Raw genomic sequence first — 22,321 nt, 5'->3', positions numbered from 1 at the left:
GTTATTAAATTTAGATGTGTGGGCTATATGCTAGATGAAAGATAATAGTGGGAGGGAGAGGAGGCTGAAGACTGGGGGGGGGGGGGTAGAAGTAAGAGGTCGATAGAGGAGATGACCCCTGCTAGGCAGTGTGGCATGCCCATGCCACACCAGAGAGAAGTTTAGATGGCAGGTGGGGAGATGAAGAAAAGTTATCTCCCCCTGCCATGGATAGGGTATACAGGTAGAGTGGCGAAGAAGCTGAAGACTGGGGAGGGTGAAAGTCAGAAGTATGGTGAAGATAGAGAAGGCAACCTCAGGTGGTCAGTGAGGCAGGCCCATGCCTCACCAGGCGAAAAGATGGGTCAGCAGGAGGGAGGAAACAGAGCACGTCTCTTCTCCCTCCTGCTGGGGATAGGGAATGAAAGATGAATAGGCTTAGGGTACCCAATTCAGATTGCCATATAGCATTTGGCAGCAGAGCTGCTGGTGGCCCTAGTCCATTCCCAGCAGAGATCGGACTGGAGCGTGATTGTTCATGGGATGGTTCCCGTCCATTCTGCAGTCTTTACAATCAAAAGGTCCAGTTTTGCTTGTTGGCATTTGTGGGATCTTTCTTGTGTCATTTCCCATCCATCTGGTATTTGCGTCACTGTTGCTTATAGAGTCATTTCTCATTGATCAACTTTAGATCCACTTCAGTAGTGCTTTTTTTGGGACGGTACACAACAGTACGGCATACCGGCACCTTTATTAACAGTGACGTGTGATATTTGGATGCAGTGCACTTCAAAATTTGTAATATTCCGTAAATTTTTTTCACATGTTTATTCAAATAAGCTTAAAATTATTTAACTAAATTTGCATTTTTTACTGTCTATTTTTAAGATATTTTCTATATAAAACTGTATAACCATTTTTATAATTCTAAATTACTCAGTCGGGTCTCTGTTTAATGAAGTCCTTTTATAGCGAATTGTTTTGAATTTCCCTTGGAAGTTACATTTAAAATAGTTTCCATTGAACAAAGAAAATTTTCATATAGCGAACGGATTAGGAGAGAATTAACTCTGTACACACTGTTTGCATTTCTGCCCTTCAGGCAATTAGTGCTACTGTGCAAATTAAGAGAGCTAAAGCATTCTACAACTTAGTGGTACCTGGTAAAACCTATCCGACCACCTGTCCCACATACGGAAGAGTCACGCTAGTCAAGAGTGAGCAGATCCTTGATCTGCTCACTCTTGACTAGCGTGATGGGCTCTGGCCCATCTTCTACTGCAGTGGTGTCCAATCTTTTCCCGTACAGGGGTAATATTAAAAAAAATTCCAAGTTAGATTTCTTTAGTGTGTTACATTTTCCATATCTTGTTGCATGTAAAAGAAAAATTGAAAATATTTGAAAATTTTATTAAGTACAATAGACAATTACATTTACTGAACAAAACATTTAATGAGAAAATTTTTTTCATAAATAACAAAATTTCAAATGCTGTTTTAGTTCACTTTCCTCGCGGGCCGTAGGTTGGACACCTCTGTGGATCAACTGTAAATGCCCCGTTCGAGAATTAAAAAAGTGATTTTCTTTTACCCTGACAAATAATCATCTGTTGTTTCGAGGAAGTGCATTATCCACATTTTTCCGTTAATTTTCCCTATCTCTGTTTACATGGTCACAGTACCTGAATATCTGAATGACACCAACATTTTGGACAGTTTCAAAAAAAAGAAAAGAAAAAAATTCAAATTTAAGAATTAGTGATAATACCAATGATGAGAGAAGAAAAGCAAGGACAACGAAGGTATTAATCCTTCTAAACATGAATTGTTGTCATTTGTTGAAAGTGAAGAAAATTGTCAATTAGGTTACAGTTAAATGAAAGAGATGCAATTCATGAATTTCGGGGATATCTAATTGAGATAAGAAGGTTTCAGAAGAATTGAAGCATTTGATGAACGCTCTGAGTACTATACCAGGTTCATCGAGTGAATGTGAATGAGGATTTTGGCAAATGAATCTGATCGCCAGCCCAACCAGCACTTCGTTGATGGCAAAAACAGTTTCTTCAATACTGTTTCTTAAAATTGTTGGCCCACCGCTGACCCGCTTCGATACAGCAAAGTATGTCAATCCGTGGCCGCTTCGGAAATGTCATTCGGCAACCGACACAAAAAGAGGAAGTCGGCCTACAGCCCACATGAAGCACAGTTTGAAATGGTGTTAGAGGACTTAAAAATCAAGGACATGTGGAGTGCAAGACTAAAATGCCTTAAAACTGAAATTGGGGATTTGGAGAGGCAAAAGGCTGCCCTTGCAATTCTACACAAATGGACTGCGATAGATGACTTTAAAATGCAGACCAAATTGTGTTCGATGCATGGAGCCTTACCGGACCCATATATAAAAATTGGAAAATATTTGCGTTTGGACTTCTCTCGATTTTTGGTATTGGATGTTTGTTACGTTTTTTCAGTATTAATAAATAATATTTCAAAATATATATATATATTTTTAATAAATACCTTTCCACTCTATTCCATCGCCCCCCCCCCCCCCCTCCCAGCTTGAGCTGAGATGTGGCTCTTCGGATTCTCTTTTTTTTTTTAATTAGATCAAAAATGGCTCTTCACTCAAAAAAGGTTGCCGACCATTGGTATAGGGTGTCGGTGAGAACTTGATAAAAATTTGGAATATTCTACAAAAACTTTATTATGAAATTATTTTTACTTATGTTATTATTTTTTTACTTATGTTTTTATATACTTGAATAATAAATTTCTGCTTAATAAACTGTGTATTAATACACTTAATTTGTTGTTCTTATTCTAAAAACATTACTACTAAAGTAACAATATCAGGGGGAAAAAATTTTCAGAGTACTTTTCATATCCTTTTAATTTTCAATTTTTCCTGATAGCAAAGAATGAGTGCCGGCACCTATTTTTTTTACAAAAAAAGCACTGCACTTCAGGGTTTCGTGCCTTGACCATCGGAGGCCATTGGGTTCCAGGTGTCTTCTGTGGGACGATTGCCGTCGAGGCTTGTTTATTTCCTTATTGTGTCAGTGGTTGGTTGCGGTTCACTGCGATAAGAGCTCTCTGTCTTGTGAACAGGGCCAGTGCATAGTTGGAGAAAGTCTGATATTCCTCCCTGGTGTCCAAGATGTGGTGCTCCTGGCCGTATGGTAGATACTGTATTTTGGTGATGAAAGCACTGCGGAGGTCGTCATAGAGCTGGCAGTCATGCATGAGGTGCTGCCAGCTTGCCCTGTCAGAAGGTATGTTACTTGTAGGCCTGGGGAGAACCAGAGTGGGGAGTTTGGAAAAGCCCAGCCAATGTTGGGCAGAAACTTTCTGGTGATTTTGCCTTTTTGCGAGGTGGCCCATCTGTCCTGCCACACCTGCAGCAGGTGAGCATGCAGCTTTTTCTTCTCCATAGTCTTGCTATTGGTAATGGCAGTGGTGAATCCCAAAGATGTCTATGGGATATCCTTGTCCAGGTGGTGCGTGAGGCTTTATTGAATGATCTCTAAATCCAGTGGAAGGACACCAGCAAGGACTTGCAGGGAATGTGTGCCCACTGTGCTGTAAGCTCAAGTAATGGTCAGAAGGATTGATCGGTGAATCGAGTCAATGATTCATTTATTGACAACAGTTGTGGCTTTGTGATACCACATGCCAGATGCATACATGACTATTGGGGTGAAGATAGTTTTATAGAAATGACGTAGCGCCTGTCTGTCTAGGCCCCAGTCTCTGCAAGTGACTCTGGAAACCAGTGCAGTGTACCGCCTGATTTTTGTGCGCAAGTATTTCAGGTGGTCCTGAAATGACAGGTTTGGATCTAGGATCACGCCTAGGTACTTTAGCTGCTTTGAGAATTTAATTGTTTTCTGGTCACTCTTGATTTGTAGAGGCTACCTGAGGTTGGGGCACCCCTTGAGCAGGATGGAGTTTGTCTTTGCAGGGAATATTCTAAGTTGATTTTGCTTTGCCCATTCCTGAAGGGTGGCCAGAACCTGGTTTGCCGATGTCTCCAGTTGTGCCCTTAAGTTTGCTGACATTGTTAGTATGAGGTCGTCAGCAAAGGCCTGTGATTTTATCTTGTCAAGGTCTAGGAAGGAGTCCATTACTACGTTCGGCAACAATCCTGAGGGATCTGTTTGTGAGGTAGCTCTTAATGATGCTGTAGATGTTGCCTGGGATCCCAGCAACCTGAAACCTCGCCAGGACACTCGGCCACCAAAGTGAGTCGAATGCCCCAGCAAAGTCCACGGCAATCATGAGGAAATACTTTGTCCATCTTGTTCTTGTAGGTGCTTTAAGGCATTAATGGCTGATGACCCCCACCTAAAGCCAAATTGGTTGGGTGAGGCCAGGCCAGCCCTGTCATAATATTGCTTTATTCGTCCATAGAGGAGGCATTCGAATAGTTTACTTGCAGCTGTGAGAAGTGTGATCGGTCTGTACAAGTCTGGGAGGTGTGGTGGTTTGGTCAGATTTTTCAGAATTAATTTGATGTTTGCTTTCTTCCATGAGGTCAGGAAGGTGCCAGAGTGAAGACAGAGGTTGACCAACAGGTTCGGGGCACACTCTACTGGCTTTTTGATGATTTTGGGTTCCAAAAGGTCCGGTCCAGAACATTTATTTCCCCTGATGGGGTGGCTACACTGTTGAGCTCTTCTGCGGTGAAGCGAGGTTCTGTCGCTGTTTGATAGCTTTAATTTTCTAAGCAGAGTTGGATCTGCGTTCAAATGTATAATCAATTTTAACTTCTCCCAGAGCAGTTATCACATATAACTTCACTACCTTTGGTAGGTGCAATATGGCCTAAGTAGCCCTTGTGCCAGAAACTCCCATAACGTGGAAGTTTCTGGCACAAGAGCTACTTAGGGCATACTGACAATAACTCTTATATATTAATGACCTTCTTCCATTGACTGGAAATTCTATCCATGTTTTGCTGATGATAGCAAATTGCATTCCACTTTCCAGTTCGAGAAACCTTGCTGTGCTCAATCAGCTTCAACTTCTAGAATTTCCGCTACCAATTCTTTAAATGCTGATCTCCAAGGAATTCTCCAGTGGGACAAAGACAACTTAGTTGATTTCAATCCTTCTAAAACTCAGTCTTGTCTTATATCTTGCAGAAAGGGTTCTTCTATTCCTATGCTTATCTTTGGTGACACTAATTTCTAGGCAAAATGATATATCTCTTTTGGGAATTACCCTGACCTCTAATCTCTCTTGGCACAAGCACATTACAAATACTGCTTCCTCTGCATCTATAAAACTTTGTTTTCTCTTACGCTCTCAGCATTACTTTTCTTCCAAACAGCTGTTCACTCTGTACAAATCGCAAATCTGCCCTGCCATGGAATATTGTTCCCACATCTGGGGCGGTGCCCACAAAACCTCTCTCAGGCTTCTAGATTCCATTCAGAATTTCTCTAACAGAGTCTCTCTCTCCACTCGCTGTCTCATAGACATACTGTTTCTGTTGCATGCCTTTTCTACAGATACCTCCATGGGCACTGTTCTTCTGAATTGGCTTCTATAATTCCTGCTCTCTTTCAAAACAGTCCAAACCCGTGCTGCCACCAGCCAACATCCATTTACTGTCCAGCTTCAAACTCACAGAACCAACTTTTCATCTTCCTCATTTATTCAAGAAGGATGTAGAGCTGCTGGAACGAGTACAGAGAAGGGCAACAAGATTAGTGAATGGAACAAAGGGTTGCTCTTACGAAGAAAGGCTTAAGTTTTGCAAATTACAGAGCCTGGAGACTAGGCATCGGCAAGGTGATCTGATAGAGGTGTATAAGGCTTTGAATGGCTTGAGCATGCTCAATGCCCATGGGATTCTTCCTCTTGCTCAGAATAATCACCTGAGAGGGCATAAATTCAAATTGAGGAAGGACGGATGTTGGATAGATGTGCGGAAATTTGCCTTTAGCCAGCGGGCAGTTGGTTTGTGGAATAGACTCCCATCGCTTGTTGTTGAAGTTGATAGCCCAAATAAATTTAAGGCTCAGCTGGACAGGTATTTCGAACGAACGGAGGGGTGAAATGGGAGTAGTGGGTTTTTTTTTTTTTTTTTGGCTGATGCTGAATAAGCTTGCTTTCTTGCATCATATGCCTCTACTAATGCTAATGCTAATTCATTCAACTGTTGTTTTCTGGAACAACCTTCCTTTATACGTATTTCCTGAAAATTGCAGTCTACAGAAAGTTCAAGTCTAATATTAACAAATATCTTCTTCTCAACCTCCAACCCAAGCAAGGTACTAAGTACTATAGGTTCTAATACCTTTTTGTGTTTGGGGTTTTCATTAAAAAAAAAAAAAAAAACTTTGTTTATTCTAATAATTGAAGCCATAATTGGAAGTGCCTGTGATAGGTCAAACAGATGCAGAACAGGTGGTGCTTGTTCTTCATTTGTGTTTGACCATATTAATGTTATTATTAGCACAAAATCCTTCAGCAGTATATAAGTAATATTTGCTAAGATGTTTGGGCTGGTATTAGTAAAAGTTCTGTGCACTGAAGTTTTGCAGTACCGGCTGTTTGTTTGTGACAGGTTCTAGTGTGCAGGAATTTTTTTTTACATCCTATATAATGAAGGTTTTGATTACAGCAAATGGTCATAAATGTTTTTAATGCAGTTTATATGCAGTTTATAATCTAGCTCTCATGTTTTTTATAGAAACATTTGCAAGAGGATTTGCAGGTTGTGGAAGAAATTTACTTTGTGTGGGTAAGTTCCATTTCTTTTACAAACTCAGTAGTATAGTGTTTTAGATCAGATAGCATTTAGATCAAAGAACATGTTCTTTGGTAATATATTTTGTGGGCACGAGCCATTAGGTAAAACAGTTGATTTTATTATCATGGTCAATCATACATTAATGTCTTCTTTTATGTAGTCATTTTAAGCCTTTGATTTGGTTCTAATTTAATTGATGACCCTCCATTCAATTTCCATTTTATCTTTCACATTACATTTTTTTGTATGTTAACATTTAATCAGAAAAAGATGATTAACCCTCTACTGGGGGCATTAAAAGTATAACATTAGTATGGAAATGGAAGACTTTTTCATCATTATTATGCTTGGAATAAAGGCATGAAATAATTCAAAATTGTTCACTTTTTGAAATCCTTTAATTTCAATATATTCTGAAACAACTGTGAAAAATCTATTTTTTATATTGAAAACTTATTAACTTGTTTTTTAATGCATTTTTTTAAAATGAAAACCTCAAACACAATAGATATTAGAACGTTAATACTTTGTATCATGCATGGGTTAAAGGTTAAAATAAAACAGAAGATACTTGTTGACATTAGACTTGAATTTCTGTACAGGAAATACATATGAAGGAAGGTTGAGATTTATACAGAGCGAATAGTTGTTTGGAAGAAAAATAATGCTGGGATTGAAAGAGAAAACCTAGTTTTTTAGATGCAGATGAAGCAATATGGGCAATGTGCTTATGTCAAGAGAGATTAGAAGTCAGGGTAATCACTAAAGAGATGTGATCTTGTCTAGAGATGTTGAACTGTCATCAAAAATAAGCATAGGAGTAGTACACTCCTTTTTGCAAGATATAAGGCAGCTTCTTTTATGTAGTCAATTGAGTTTTAGAAGGATTGGAATCAACTGAGATTATCCACATGCTAGCCAGAGAATTTTCAGCTCCAGGAAACAAGTTTTAGAGAAATTTTTGCAATTTTATTTACCTGTCATATTAAATCATATTTTATAAGTAGCTTTATAATCCTAGTCATGCTCCTTAGTTTATTATGAATTTAGCTAGAGATTTTGTAGGTTGCTACTAAATATACGTAGAACCTTTGTGTCATTCGGAACTTGCTGCCATTGTTATAGTATTGTAGAGTGGTAGGGGAGTTCTAATTTTTAATTGTAGTAAATGCGCAGCCCTAAAGTTTAAATCATGTAGGTTGGAGTTAGTAGGATAATTTTCTTATTATCAAATTATCATTGTTTAATTAATTTAACATTAATTTAACGCTGTTGTTGTTATGGTATAGCATAATGTATATCTCGAACTTGATAATGTAAGGTGTAACATAAACCTAGATAGCATAATACATATCACTGCATTTAGTAATCTGTTAGCTTGTGTAGTATTGTCAATTAATCAGTTAAATTTATTAATCTTATTAATTTTCATTGTTAATCAATTGAATTGTATTTAAATGGTAATCATGCCCCACACTAGAGCACAAAGCAACAGGCAAAAAGTAGTGGGAGGACTGTGGCTTGGAGGAGAACTGAAGGGACAATTCTTCTCCAATGTATCATAGACTAAAAAAAATGTGAAGTTGTGAAATGTTTGCAGACGTTTTTGAAGCAGGACATGATCTAGCCAAGGAGGATGTCTTTTGTGTGTGCTAGGTGCAGAGTGTGAAGATATTAGGTGCCAACTCAGTATTCTGATGGGCATCTATGAGAGTCTGAAGAGAAGGGTAGATGTCCTCAAAGGAATTAAAATGGGAGGCATCAAGTTCTCAGCACCAGAGCTCACTCTCTTGTACTTCTCCTGTGTATCAGGCAACACAGTGGCAATTTTCAAGGCAGAATGTGCTGGTTCCACAGGAGCTAGTTATTATAGGTGACTGAATTGTCAGAGAAATCGGAAATATATTGTGCAAAAAGGATAGGTGGAATATGACCACCCGTTCTGATGTCAGAAGATTTAAAATACTAATCTAACCAAGGAAAAGAAGAAGAGAAATCTTGGTGAGCCTATTTTGCATTCTTGTAATGCCAAAGAACATGAGGCTGAGAATGGCCACAAGATTCATTAGAGAAGAGATCATCACCAGTTTGTGATCTGAAGTACCTAGAGGACCACTCACCTTGACCCTTTTGAAGGGTTATTTATGAGAAAAAGATCAGAGGTGTTGAGTGTGTGGTGCAGTTGTTTGATTAGGATTGCCTGGTATTCTGGTAGGTAAATGAACAGTCTGTGCAAAGTCATTAGTTATTGCAAAAGCCTCAACATCATGTCCAGCTGGGGTTTGTGTAACTAGAAAACTGAAGCTAGCTTGAATTGTGAATGTTAAAATTTTTAAGGAAAATTGCCTCACTGTTATTAAAGTTGGACTGGAGAAACAGAGTTTCAGAGAAAGGAAGTCAAATAGTTCTCCCAGTTCTATTGTTCTCCTAGCTCCAAGTGTTCGTTGGAGTTAAGAGAATGACAAAGGCAACAGATGAATTTGACAGAATGGGGTAGAAAGAAGCCAGAGAATATCAAAAAGAGGAGATTCCATACTACTAAGTCCTTGACAAGGAATATCAGAATGAACATATGCACAAGTACTACCTTTGAAGCAAAAGAAATCATACAGAGAATGATTGACAACTGAGGCGAGCAGTGGTTGAGGCTACAGATAATTGGGATTCTGTCAGAAAAGTAAGTGGAAATGGATATCATTGAGATTGGAACTGAGAGCATGTATATTTGTGAAATGAATGAGGAAGTATTTGGGAGATTTTGATCTTTTCACAGGTAAGTTTGTTCTGTTAGTCTGACTAATCATCATGCATTCAATAGATAAAGTAAAAGTAGAGGAAGGGACATGTTTTATGAAGTAATGAAATTTTTATATGTGGCATACACAGTGATAATTCACTACAGAACTCTCAGTGGTATTTCACAATACTTTGTTCTTAGTCTTCATCATTGTCAGCCATTATCAATCCACTACAGGATGAAGGCCTCGCCAGCAACTTTCCAGTTCCTTCCGTTTTATGCAATGGCCATCCATTTACTACCCACAAACTCATGAATTCCATCTGTCCATCTCTGTCGTTGTCTTCCAGGTTTTCTTCTAGCTCCTCTTGGGTACCATTCTGTTATTCTCTTAGTCCATCTGTCATCATGTCTTCGAGCTATGTGTCCTGCCCAAGACCATTGTAGTTCTTTAGTTTTGATAAAAATGTTCTTTACTTGAGTTTGCTGCCTAATCCATGTGTTTCTCTTCTTATCTAACAGTGATTCCCAATATAATTCGTTCCATTCTTCGCAGTGTAGTTCTCAGCTTCTCTTCCATTCTTTTGGTGAGTGCCCAAGTTTCACTTCCATAAGTCATGGTGGGTAGTATACATTGGTTCGTTATTTTACGTTTCAGACAAATTGGGATATTGCTCTTCAGTATGTGATTATATTTCCTGATTGCTATCTATCCAAAATTTATTCTTCTCTTGACTTCCAGCCATTTATCATTATTACAGCTGATGACTTGTCCCAGATAAGTACGACTCCACCTTTTCAATTACTGCTCCTTCTATCATTATATCCCTTTCTATGGCATACTTGTTCATCATTGCTTTTGTTTTAGCCATATTCATCTTTAGTCCAAAATCCTTACTAACTCTGCATAACTGATTAAGATTTTCCTCTTACTCTTTGGGATCATGGCTTATGACTACAATCTCCTCTACAAATCGTAAATGATTTAGATACTCTCCATTCACATTGACTCCTTTCTGCGACCAGTCTAATCTTCTGAAAGCTTCCTCAAGGGCAGCAGTAAACAACTTTGGAGATATTGTGTCTCCTTGTCAAATTCCTTTCTCAATTTTAAATTTGCTATTATCTTTGTCTAGTCTAATAAAGGAGGTAGCGTTCTCATATATTTTCTTCAAAATCATAATATATGGGGTATCTATGCCTTGTCTTTCCAGTGCCTGAAACATTGCCTTATGTTGTATGGAGTCAAATACCTTTTCACAATCCACAAATGCCAGGCATAATGGTGTATTATATTCATTTGCTTTCTCCATTAGTTGTGACATTACATGAAGGTGATCCATAGTTGAAAATCCTGTCCCAAAGCCAGCTTGCTCTTTTGGTTGATTCTCATCAAGTATTCTTTCTAATCTGTTAGTAATGACCCTTGTGAACAACTTGTAGATATGGGATAACAAGCTAATTGGTCTATAATTTCCAATTTCTGATTTATCTCCTTTCTTATGCAGCAAAACTATGATTACATTATTTCACTGCTTAGGCGTCACACCTTTTCTAATGCACTTTGTGAAGAGCCTTGCCAGTTTTTGTGTTATGTCTCTTCCTCCCAATTTTAACAACTCTACAGTAACTTCATCGTCCCCCGGGGCTTTCTGATTCTTCATTTTCTTCAATGCATGTTCTACCTCATCAGGAAGAATATCAGGTATGTCGTATGCATTGCTAATTTGCAATCCATCATTCCCTCGCACCTTGTATAATTCCCTATAGTAGTCTTCTGCTATTTGAACTATGCCTTCTCTGCTGTTTACAAGTACACCATCACTATTCTTCAGTTTCAGTATCATTTGTCTTTCTTTATTACTGCTCGTGGCTGCTGATTTAAATACTTTGTTTTCCCTTGATGCTTGTTCTACTTTTCTTGTGTTAAATCTTATGTCCTCTCTGAGTCTCTTTCTGATGGCTTTGCATAACTCGGTATACTCAATTTTCTTCTTGTCAGTATTTATCTTGCTCTTCATTTGTTGTCTTCGGTTCATCATGACAAGTGTTTCTTGACTAATTTCTTCTTCTTTGGATTTCTTTTTACCTATAGGTTTCTTGGGCTTTATCACTTTCAGAAAGTTGTAATATTCCCCATCGATATCTTGGTCCTGAGCCGTCTGCAGAAGCTCAAACTTGTTCTTAAGTTCCAGTACATACTACTTTTTCTCCTCTTCTGTTATCTCAAAGGCCTTATTATTTACTCTAGTCAGTTTTTTTCATTTCTTTTCTTACATCTATATCAAGTGCACATCTTACCATTCTGTGATCACTTTCAACATTTACATTGTTCAGGATGGTAACATCATTCACGACATATCTTCTGTTAGTGTGGATGAAGACAATTTCATTAGTTGTTAATCCATTTGGACTCTTCCATGTCCACTTTCTGTTCACCCTTTTCTTGAAAAAAAGTGTTCATTACTGACAATCCTTGAGATTCTGCAAATTCCACAAGTCTTTCGCCTCTCATTTCTTTCACCAATTCCAAAATTTCCTATAGTTTCCCCTTTCTGTGCTGTTTTGTCTTTTTCCAACCTTAACATTGAAGTCCCCCATAATAATAGTGTAGTGGGTTTTCTGCTCATCTAGAAGACTTAATTTCGATGTACATTTCTTCAATCTCTTCATCATAGTGGCTCGATGTTGGTGCATAGATCATTATAACCTTTAGCTTGTACATCTTAGAAATCTTGAGTATTAGTCTTGACACCCTTGGTGATGTATTTTTGAATTCCAAAATGTTGTTTTTTATATCTTTATGGACCAGAAAGCCAACTCCACCTTTGCTCCTTTCACTATTTCCATTGTTGTACAGCAGATTTCCACTTGATAAACTTATAAGTGATTCATTTCTTCTTCTTGTTTCAGCCAAACCGATGCTATTCCAATTCACATTTTCTAATTCCTTTTCCAGCTCTAATATCCTGTCTTCACCGATGAGCAATCTTACGTTGTTAACAGGCCACATTCAGTTTCCGTGCATGGCAGCCTGGTCATACCCAGAGATTCTTAGCACCCTCTGCTTCCACTCTGATCCTCTTGCTGCCATAAGAGGAGGAGTGAAAGCTGCTGGGGACTGAGGGCAATTTGTTTCGTTGTGCTGTCATGTGCTGGAGGGTTTGGTCTTTTCCTCTTCATGCTGACCAGGCCTCTTGAAGAGAACCACTCTACACGTTCGTTGCCACCTAAGTGACGTAACAGGGCTTACCATCGAGAAGGTGTGCATGAGTGGATTTTAGGGAAGCAGGCCACCGGACTTCTAAATCTTCTGAGATAGAAAGATGTTGGATCCATCAGTGTTTTAGATTGAGTGTCTGATAACACACAGAATGCCTGTTTCCCGCTAAGTCCCGTTGTTCTTAGTAGTCAATTACAACAGTAGTATAAGTGGCATCAATTTAATTGTATCTCATATTGTCCACTGATGATAAGCCAATAAACCTTGAAACAGTGCTGTCTGGGTGGTGGTATCCACAGAGAATAAGTAACAATAGTCTTCTCCATTGGTGAAGTGTTACTTATTTGAGGTAGTGCAATATCACGGTAACTTATTGTGAAGGTAGTCACAATATGAGATACAATTAAATTGATGCCACTCATACTACTGTTGTAGTTCACTACTACGAACAAAGTATTGTGAAATATTAGAGTTCTGTAGTGAATTTTCAATTCATAGTGTATTATGCCTTGTGCATTTATCTTTCTTAATATTATTACACAGTGAGAATATACTTAACTCCTTGACATAACATGGCCTTGACAGTACTCTCCCACACACACACACACACACACACACACACACACACACACACACACACACACACACACACACACACACACACACAATTCTCTCCAGTTGCTATCAGGCAGAGGAGGTAGCGAGATTATACTCTCACTGATCTGGATGCCACCTAGAGAGCTACTGATAGGTTCAGTCCAGTGGACTGAACACCACCTGTAAATTGTGTTTACTGGTGGCCTGCCTGTAAACACTGTTTTACAGCTGTACCCTTGAAATGTAAGGTAGATTGGATCTTGCCATGATGCCTGTCATAACCTCAAAAGATATGAGCTGTATTGCATGATGTGGAAAAGATGGGAATTGCAAGAGCTTTGCTCTGGAGAGATTACATATGCTAAATATATAATCTCTCCATGGGTTTCACCACTTTAATCCTCCAATAAGCAAAGTGATGGTACAAAGGGGGTGGCATTTCTCTGTATAGTGTGGACACTGCATCTTGACCCCTTACTGACGTTGGTTCATACCTGGATGGTTACCTCCAGTATATTAAGTGCAATGTTTCAAAACGTGCATCTGGGTGATTTACCAAGGGTTTCTAACAGTCTCACCATCACGAGACTGCAAGCGAGGATTTGTTTGCCTCAGGATGACCAGACTTCACTGAAATTCAACCCACTTGACTCACAAGTGTCACCTGAATATCTGTTCCATCAGTGTTGTAGACTCCTGGATAACAAGCCCTAGCTTGTCATACTTGAGAGAATTTCTGTGACAACTGTGGTCAAACGTTTGGACATTATCTTTACTGTTGGCAAGCAAAATCTGAAAGAAACAAGAATCCAAAAGACCTATATGCTTCAGTTGTTGTATAATAGCAATAAACGTAAAAAAACATTAAAAAAAAAATGAAATATGCTATAATAATCGTATGTGGGGCCCATCAAGCTCTCAGCTGCCCACATCAATGCCAGAGCTTGAACTTGGTCATCATGCAACACAGCGGCAACCCCCAAGGCAGAATGCGGTGGCCCCACAAGAACTAGTAGTTGTTGGTGATGTTAGGGAAACGGGGAACATGCTTTGTAAAAGGATAGTTGGAACAGGACCAGGGTATGTCTGCCAGGGGCAAAGGTTGATGATATTGTAGAGCAGATATCATCTTTTAAGGGCACAAAAAGTGATGTAGTTGTACACGTTGGTACTACTGATATTAAGAGTAGGAGACTGGCAGAATTACTTAACAAGTACAGGTCACTGTTGAAAAAAAGCCGTGAATTAGGGTTGAATTTGAAAGTGTCTGCAATTCTGCCCAGAAACGATAGGAGGGAGTATATGATGAGAGCCTTGTTGATCAATTCGGCCCTGGAAAGACTGTAAAAGGCTCAAGGGGTAGAATTTTTTTTCAGCCTGGTCTGTACTTGTTAACAGGAGAGACTGCTTCTACAGGGATGGGATACACTTAAATAGAAAGGGTGCAAGAATGTTTGCTGATACTATCGAGGCAGCGTTAGGTGGGTGGGAAAACTGCTAGCTTGGGGGGATACAAGGACTAATAGATTAACAGTAGCCACTGACAGAGGTGGAAGTGATTCTTGCACTGCTTCTATTGGAATCAGCAGAAGCCTGGAAAACAAGATGCAGGAAATTTCAGAGACTGCTGGGAGTCATTGCGGTACAAGTAAACACATGGGTTGTGTTAGGGTAGTTAAGAATAGGAACAGGTGCATGTATACCTGCATATACACCAATACTAGGAGTTTGATAAATAAATTTGATGAATTTGAGATATTGCTCAAAACATCAAAGGCAGATATTGTTGGGATATCAGAGACGTGGTGTCACACAGATATAAGGAATGCAGAACTGGAATTTGGAGAGTACAATGTCTACAGAAAGGATAGACAGGATAGGAAGGGAGGAGGGGTTATGCTATTAGTTAAGAAACACATAAAATCCAAGGAAGTGAAGCCAGTCGACATCGCTGGACAGTGCAGTTCGAGTCAGTTTGGTGTGACATAAGCATTGGGAGATCAAAATTGAGAGTAGGAGTGTGCTATAGGCCTAATGACTCTGATGAGGCTAATAAGAAACTGTACAGGGAAATAGAGTGGGCCAGTACATCAGAGAGTCTTAATGGGGATTTTAATTTCCCAGATATTGGCTGGAATTTGTGGGCTGGTCACTCCCACACTAGCAAGGCTTTTGTGGATTTATTGGATGATTGTTTTCTACATCAGCATGTTCGGGAGGCAACTAGGGGAAGTAATACTCTTGATTTGATTATCAGTAGTGATTCTTCATGCATTAAGAATCTGCAGATAAATGTGCCACTAGGTGGCAGTGATCACAGTGTGCTGAAGTGGGATTTACTCAAAGAGGTAACTACCATTAGGGGTAAAGGGAAGGGTTATTGCTATCGTAAAGGCCACTACTACGAATGTCTGAGACAGTACTTAAATTCTATACAGTGGGACCAACTGATGATGTTACCAACAGCAAATTCAAAATGGGAAGCATTCAAAGAACTTATCTTGGAAGCTACTAGGCTTTACATACCAACTAAGAAATATTGTTCAAGGTTTAGGCCTAAATGGATGTCAGATGAACTAATGAGACATATGGCAGAGAAGAAAAATGCATGGGATACATACAAATTAACACGTGACTCAGATGCCTATGATAGATACAAGTTGATCTGTAACCAAGTTACAAAGGAGGTTAGGCAGGGGAACGCAGATTACGAGAAATCTTTGGCAAGGGATGCAAAGAAAAACAGCAAAGAGTTCTTTACTTATGTAAACTCTAGAAGGAAGGGGATGAATCAGATTGGTCCACTTGATATCGATGGGTCAACTGTTGATGATCCTGCTCAGGTAGCTAACAAACTAAATGAATATTTTGCATTGACATTCACACATGGAGTTATTCAGCGAGGGGAATGCCAGAGGTGTATTCAACTCTGGCAGTAAGCTAGATAATCTTGTAATAACTGAGAGTAAAGTGGAGGAGAAATTGTTGAAGATAAACAAAAGAAAGGCAACTGGAGTGGATGGGATCTATCTAGTTATATTCAAGGAGGCAGCAAAGGAAGTAAGCAAACCCTTAGCCATAATTATGAGAGCCTCCTTGGACTCAGGGAAGGTACCCATAGACTGGAGATGTGCAAATGTGACCCCAATTCACAAAGGAGGATCAAAGGCTGACACAAGTAATTATAGACCTGTGAGTTTAACTTCTGTTCCAGGAAAATTAATGGAGGCACTGGTTAAAGAACTGCAGGATCATCTAGACAAGACTTCAGTTATAGCTTGGACACAACATGGTTTTGTTAAGGGAAAGTCTTGCCTGACCAATTTGATTGGATAGTATGATGCAGTCACAAAAGAACAGGATGCAGGGAATAACTTTGATATTATATACTTGGATCTTAGAAAGGCTTTTGATACTGTTGCACATGGAAGACTGCTGCACAAATTGGAGCAGTGTGGCATTGGAGGCAAATTGCTGCTATGGATAAAGGGGTGGTTGAGGGGGAGAAGACAGAGTGGTAATCAATGGACACTGCTCATCGTGGACTAATATTATTAGTGGAGTCCATCAGGGTTCAGTGTTGGGTCCATTATTGTTTTCTGTATTTATAAATAATATTGATGATGGCATATCAAGCTTAATGTCCAAGTTTGCAGACGATACAAAGGTTGGCAGGGTTGTTAAGGACACTGCTGACACTATGCTGCTGCAACAGGATCTGGAAAGGTTGAGCTGAGAGGTGGCAAATGAAGTTTAACATTGACAAATGTAAAGTACTACATATGGGAAACAGCAACCCCAGGGCAACATATCAAATTTGTGGTACTACACTGACAGTGGTAGAGAATGAAATTGACCTGGGGGTAATTGTGCAGGCAGTTATGAAGTTCTCTGAGCAGTGCAGACGAGCTGCAAGAGTAGCTCATGGTGTCTTGTCAATGATATACAGGAATTTTTCTAGCAGGGATAAGGAGGTGATTATTCCCTTGTATAAGGCAATGGTCAGGCCACACCTTGAGTACTGTATACAGGTCTGGAGGCCTCATTTCAAGAAGGATGTAGAGCTGCTGGAACGAGTACAGAGAAGGACAGCAAGATTAGTGAATGGAACAAAAGGGTTGCTCTTACGAAGAAAGGCTCAAGTTCTGCAAATTACAGTGTCTGGAGACTAGGCACCGGTGAGGTGATCTGATAGAGGTATATAAAGCTTTGAATGGTTTGAGCATGCTCAATGCCAATGGGATTCTTCCTCTTGCTCAGAATAATCACCTGAGAGGGCATAAATTCAGATTGAGGAAAGAGAGATGTAGGATAGATGTGTGGAAATTTGCCTTTAGCCAGTGGGTAATTGGTTGGTGGAACAGACTTCCATCCCTTGTTGTGGAAGTTGATAGCTTAAATAAATTTAAGGCTCAGCTGGATAGGTATTTCGAACGAACGGAGAGGTGAAGTGGAAGTGTGGGGTTTTTTTTTTTTTTTTTTGGCTGATGCTGCATAAGCTTGCTTTCTTTCATCATATGCCTCTACTAATGCACTTGATAATTATGTGCGTGCAAGAAGAGGCTTTAAAAAAAACTCTAGTAGTTTGGTGTGATTTTTTTTTTTTTTTTTGCCACACTTCTTCAATAAGAAAACAATTAATGATGCAGCTCAAAAGCCAAATCAGTAATGAAGGGAAAATAAAATTCACATTGTGGCTTTAAGAGATAAATTTTATTAATTTTGGTTAACATGTACCACCAGTATGCCCAGTAAATGTTTAAGCATGTTTTCATTCATTTCAGAACATGTTAATGCCAGATGCAAAATTCACCATTTATTATATAACTGAAACATTTTTGAAGATCACAGTATTATTTAATGAAACATACAATTATCAAACAGAAGAATAATTTGATTTTGAAGAGACAATACAATAATGCAATCTTAGAACTTTAGATTTGGAAATAAGCAAAAAAGTGAAATTGATTCTATCGAAACAATGAAATTTTTTCGTCTTTTATTCAGTGTAATTATTATTTTTTAAATTTAACATGGACATGGCTACCAACTCACCAGATTTACGACAGAGAATCAGTCTTTTGACTCAAAAAGACCCATCTCATTGTACAAAAGTTGGTACCATAGAGTTTCCCCGTCTTTGTTTTGCAAAAAAACATTTTCTCCATCTTTCTAGTTTCACAAAAAATAGTAAAACTCATTAAAATCGTTTTTTTTTTTTTTTTAATTTTTTTAAATAATAATATTACAAAATGGGAGAGAGAAAGCAAACTTTAACTGCACATTTTCATTTCCAATACAAACATATGATATAGTCCGGGGATTATACCCGCCCTCAACTTAGAAAGAAATAAAGATTAATAGAATAACTAAATAAAATAACTTAAGTTTTTTAAAAACTAACGTAATTAAAGATTTATTTTCAAAGAAAATAATTTGCATATTTTCAACCTCAAACTTGCATTGTTAATAGTCTAGAAAAATGAGCCAAAACATCTCCCTCCACTTCTAATAAATTAGTGAAGGCGATCTTATTTTGTCTGTCAGACATAAAATAAGAAAATTTCCTTAGAAATCACAATTACAAAGGAGCAATTAGAGATAAGTATGGAGACAGTATGTATGTATATAATGCAAGTTTATATATTGTATTGGTGTAATTTGTGTGCTGTCCGTAGCCGAGTGGTCAGGAGCGGGAGTGCAGGAGCACACGCTCCTTGAGTAGACTGGGGTTCAAGCCCCTGACTGCTGAATACCGTCGATCTGCCAACCCGCATTGGACCAGCGTTGGCAGATTATGGTCCATTTCCCTCAGCATGAATTATTGAGGAGGCTTCCATCCTGCAGTGGATTGATAATGGCTGCACTTTACCTTTACAATCCAATGAAGTATTACAACTTCAAATATTTAATACACCCATAGCAGAAGCTGTGACTTTATAAATAAATATGGTAAATTGAAGATTTGTTTGGCAACACTAACAACTTTGTATCATGGATTCCTAAGACCGAAGCTCATTTCCTTACAGTAGTTGAAAGTTGGCTAGCTCCAAACAGAAATCATAGTTAACAAGTTGCCCAACTGGATTACAGAAGCATTAGTCAAGTATTATTTAATTTTAACTTAAATATAATCTTTCCTTGAGAATTGATTCATTGTCCAGTAATGCTATTCAGAGAATAAGTTTTTTGAACCAAATTGAAACAAATCAATCTCAGGGAATGAAAAAAAATTAATTTTCCAGTACTTTTCAATATCATTGAAAGTAAAGAAATAAATTTTGCAGGTCACTTCTGTCAGTTTCACTGTGAGAATCTGCCAGACATAAAATAAGAAAGAATCAATATACAGTGGTCTTTTCTTGGGAAACTGCCAAGTACACAATGATTAAATATAATGAGTTATCCCAAGTCATTTTTGTCATTTTAATAATTCCTCATAATAATACTGAGTGTCACAGGCCGACCGGGCTAGCCGAGTGGGTAAAGTACCTGCCTGGCAACCCAAAGGTCGCGGGTTCGATTCCCGCCTCGGGCTTGGATCAAAGTACTGCAAAAACCTTGGGAGGTGCAATATGGCCACAGAAGCCGATGCGCCAACAACTACCAAATCAAAAAAAAAAAAAAAAAAAAAGTGTCACAGTCTATTAAACCAGTGGGATGGTGGGGGAGCTGAATTCATATCTTTCTGGTGTTGTTTTGGAAATGCTCTTGACAGCTAAGTCTCTGAACAGAATAGCCATTGTTATAAACAAAACTTTGGCTTAACATTTCTGAAGAGGTGCAAAGTCTGCTACAGTATCTTTTTTGAACAATCATAATTAAATTATATCTAAGAGACAATTCTAACTGAAATCCACAGAGAGAAAAATGTTAGATAAGCTAATGTTTAAACATATACTGTATTGGTAAACAATCCTGCAGCTATATTTTAATATAAAATGTGTATTTTGTCAGTGAAATTTAATTTCTAATGTAATGTGGACTTTAATAAAAAAAAAAAAAAAAAAAACCTCTTGCTTTTTGTATTGATACATTTTAAATCACAAGATTTTATTTGTAATGTTGACTTGTATGTTTCTTTTAATCCTATGCATTTACTCTTGTTGTCTTTTTTGGTACTAGGTATATACGATGGAAATATTCTTGTGTTTCATATTCCATTAGAGGGACACAGTATCACTCTCTCTGAAAGTTTAAAAGGCCATAAAGTTGCCATTTCTGATCTCAGTAGTAAAGATGATATATTAGCTAGTTCTGATGATGGTGGAACTATAAATATTTGGGAAGGAGAACAGTCTTTAAAAAGAATAAGTTCATTCAGTGGATATGGGTAATTTTATTATGTTGTAATTCATAACCAAAGCTTTGTTTAATAATTTGTTTGAATATATAGTGAAAGTCTCAGAACATGAGCTCATAAAAAATGTCAGGTTAAAGGTACTTACTGTGGGAGAGTATTAATATAGTGTAGCAAAAAACACTTTTACTTCAAAAGATTACATTTTAATTTAGTTTACCGAACCATACTACAAAGTTTCCTTGCCTATTACATTCATTTTACTAGGTTATAAGCAAAGTTTCTGGATCCATTTTGGGTATCCTGTCATCAGGCCAGAAGAAAGTAATGTAATAATCAGTTATCTTTTCAAGGCTTGTTACTAGCCTTGAAAAGATAACTCTGAGTCACTTGAGCCAGGTCTGTGACAGTATAATGGTTTTGCTACTAGTCATTCATTTAGAGAGATCTGGGTTCAAATCCTGTGGATGATTGGATGAATTTCTAAAGGTCTTTTCAGTCGGGGCTGTAGTTAGCTGATCTCGGGCAGAGGAAGTAGATCCTTATGAATTATTCTGGGTTTTTCAGCAAGTACAACAGCAAATCAATCCATGAACATCCATTTTCTGCAAACATAATACACAGTGTAACAATATGATCTAAATTGCTGATGCGCCAAATAATCAACAACAATAACAGCAACTTGAGCCAGGGAGTTCTGGTTCCCAGTCTGGCATAGGTGTAGTCATTATAAAAGTTGATTATTATATTTGTTTCTTTGTTTGCCAGATAATACGATCCCAAAGTGGATTTAGAAACATTAATCTAGTTAGTTTAGTAAAATTATCATTCTAGGTGTGGAGAATTTTGGAATCTCTATTTAGTATAGTTTAGTAAACTAAATTAGTTATACAATAGAAGCCCTCTTAAATTACCTCAGCTTAACTGACTTGTCAATTAACTGATGTCCCCCCCACTTCCCCTCTTTAAAACATACTGTCTGATGCTTGCAACCCACTGCCATGGATGCTAATCCAGTATGCTTGCAGCTCGTGTTGAGTTATATGCTTCTTGAGAGGTAAATCGTGTGTGTTTGCATCAATAAAATTATTTATAAAAGACTAGGGGGGAAAAAATGGTAAAAAAATCTAGAAGGATTTTTGTACTCTGTTTAGCAAGAAAAGTTAAATCTTACTGCACTTTAAAGAAACAAAGATTAAAGGTGAAATGAATTTTGCTTGTCATGTGAAATGCATATAGTTGTGATGTTTTAAAATTTTTAGTTTTGTATAAAACTTTAAATAGACTGCAGTACAGTAAGTACTACAGTGTATTTTAAGAAAGATGAAATATTGGTATTATTTAAATTGAATATATAAAAAAAAAAAAAATCAGAAATTAAAGAGTTTGCTACCTGTCAGGTGACCCACTAACATTTTTGCTTCATTTTGAGTGCCACTACTTCAGAGTTTAAAAAAAAAAAACTATATACAGTAAGTGCCGGTTAATATGATCATGTTTATAAATTGAATTTTGTTTATATTAAAAGTGATTTTAATGTGCAAAAATTGGAGGAATATTATCCACAAGCTAGAAGAATAAAGATATAAAGTACAAATTTACACTTTATTACCTTACCAATTAACAAAATTAAGTGATATGTGAAAATCAGAAGAATATTATCCAAAGGTTAGCAAAATTAAAATAAATTTATTCTTACAAAAATAGCTTAATTAATAT

The 22,321-nt window shown here is 37.8% G+C and overlaps 1 protein-coding gene across 2 annotated transcripts in view; it reads left to right on the top strand.

Annotated features, from left to right (window-relative positions):
- LOC150078406 (WD repeat-containing protein 54-like) overlaps positions 1-22,321 on the top strand; it is a 125,953-nt gene that overhangs the window by 57,434 nt on the left and 46,198 nt on the right. For both annotated transcript variants that reach the window (XM_090385024.1, XM_090385023.1), the window contains 2 exons: positions 6,686-6,736; positions 20,428-20,635. In XM_090385024.1, the coding sequence (XP_090241150.1) occupies positions 6,686-6,736; positions 20,428-20,635 (259 nt within the window). The remainder of the gene's footprint in view (positions 1-6,685; positions 6,737-20,427; positions 20,636-22,321) is intronic.

The sequence above is a fragment of the Mastigoproctus giganteus genome, chromosome 11 (assembly GCF_048544385.1).
Source record: "Mastigoproctus giganteus isolate SK-2022 chromosome 11, ASM4854438v1, whole genome shotgun sequence".
NCBI classification, from domain to species: domain Eukaryota; kingdom Metazoa; phylum Arthropoda; class Arachnida; order Uropygi; family Thelyphonidae; genus Mastigoproctus; species Mastigoproctus giganteus.
This window is presented reverse-complemented; position numbering and strand designations above follow the sequence as displayed.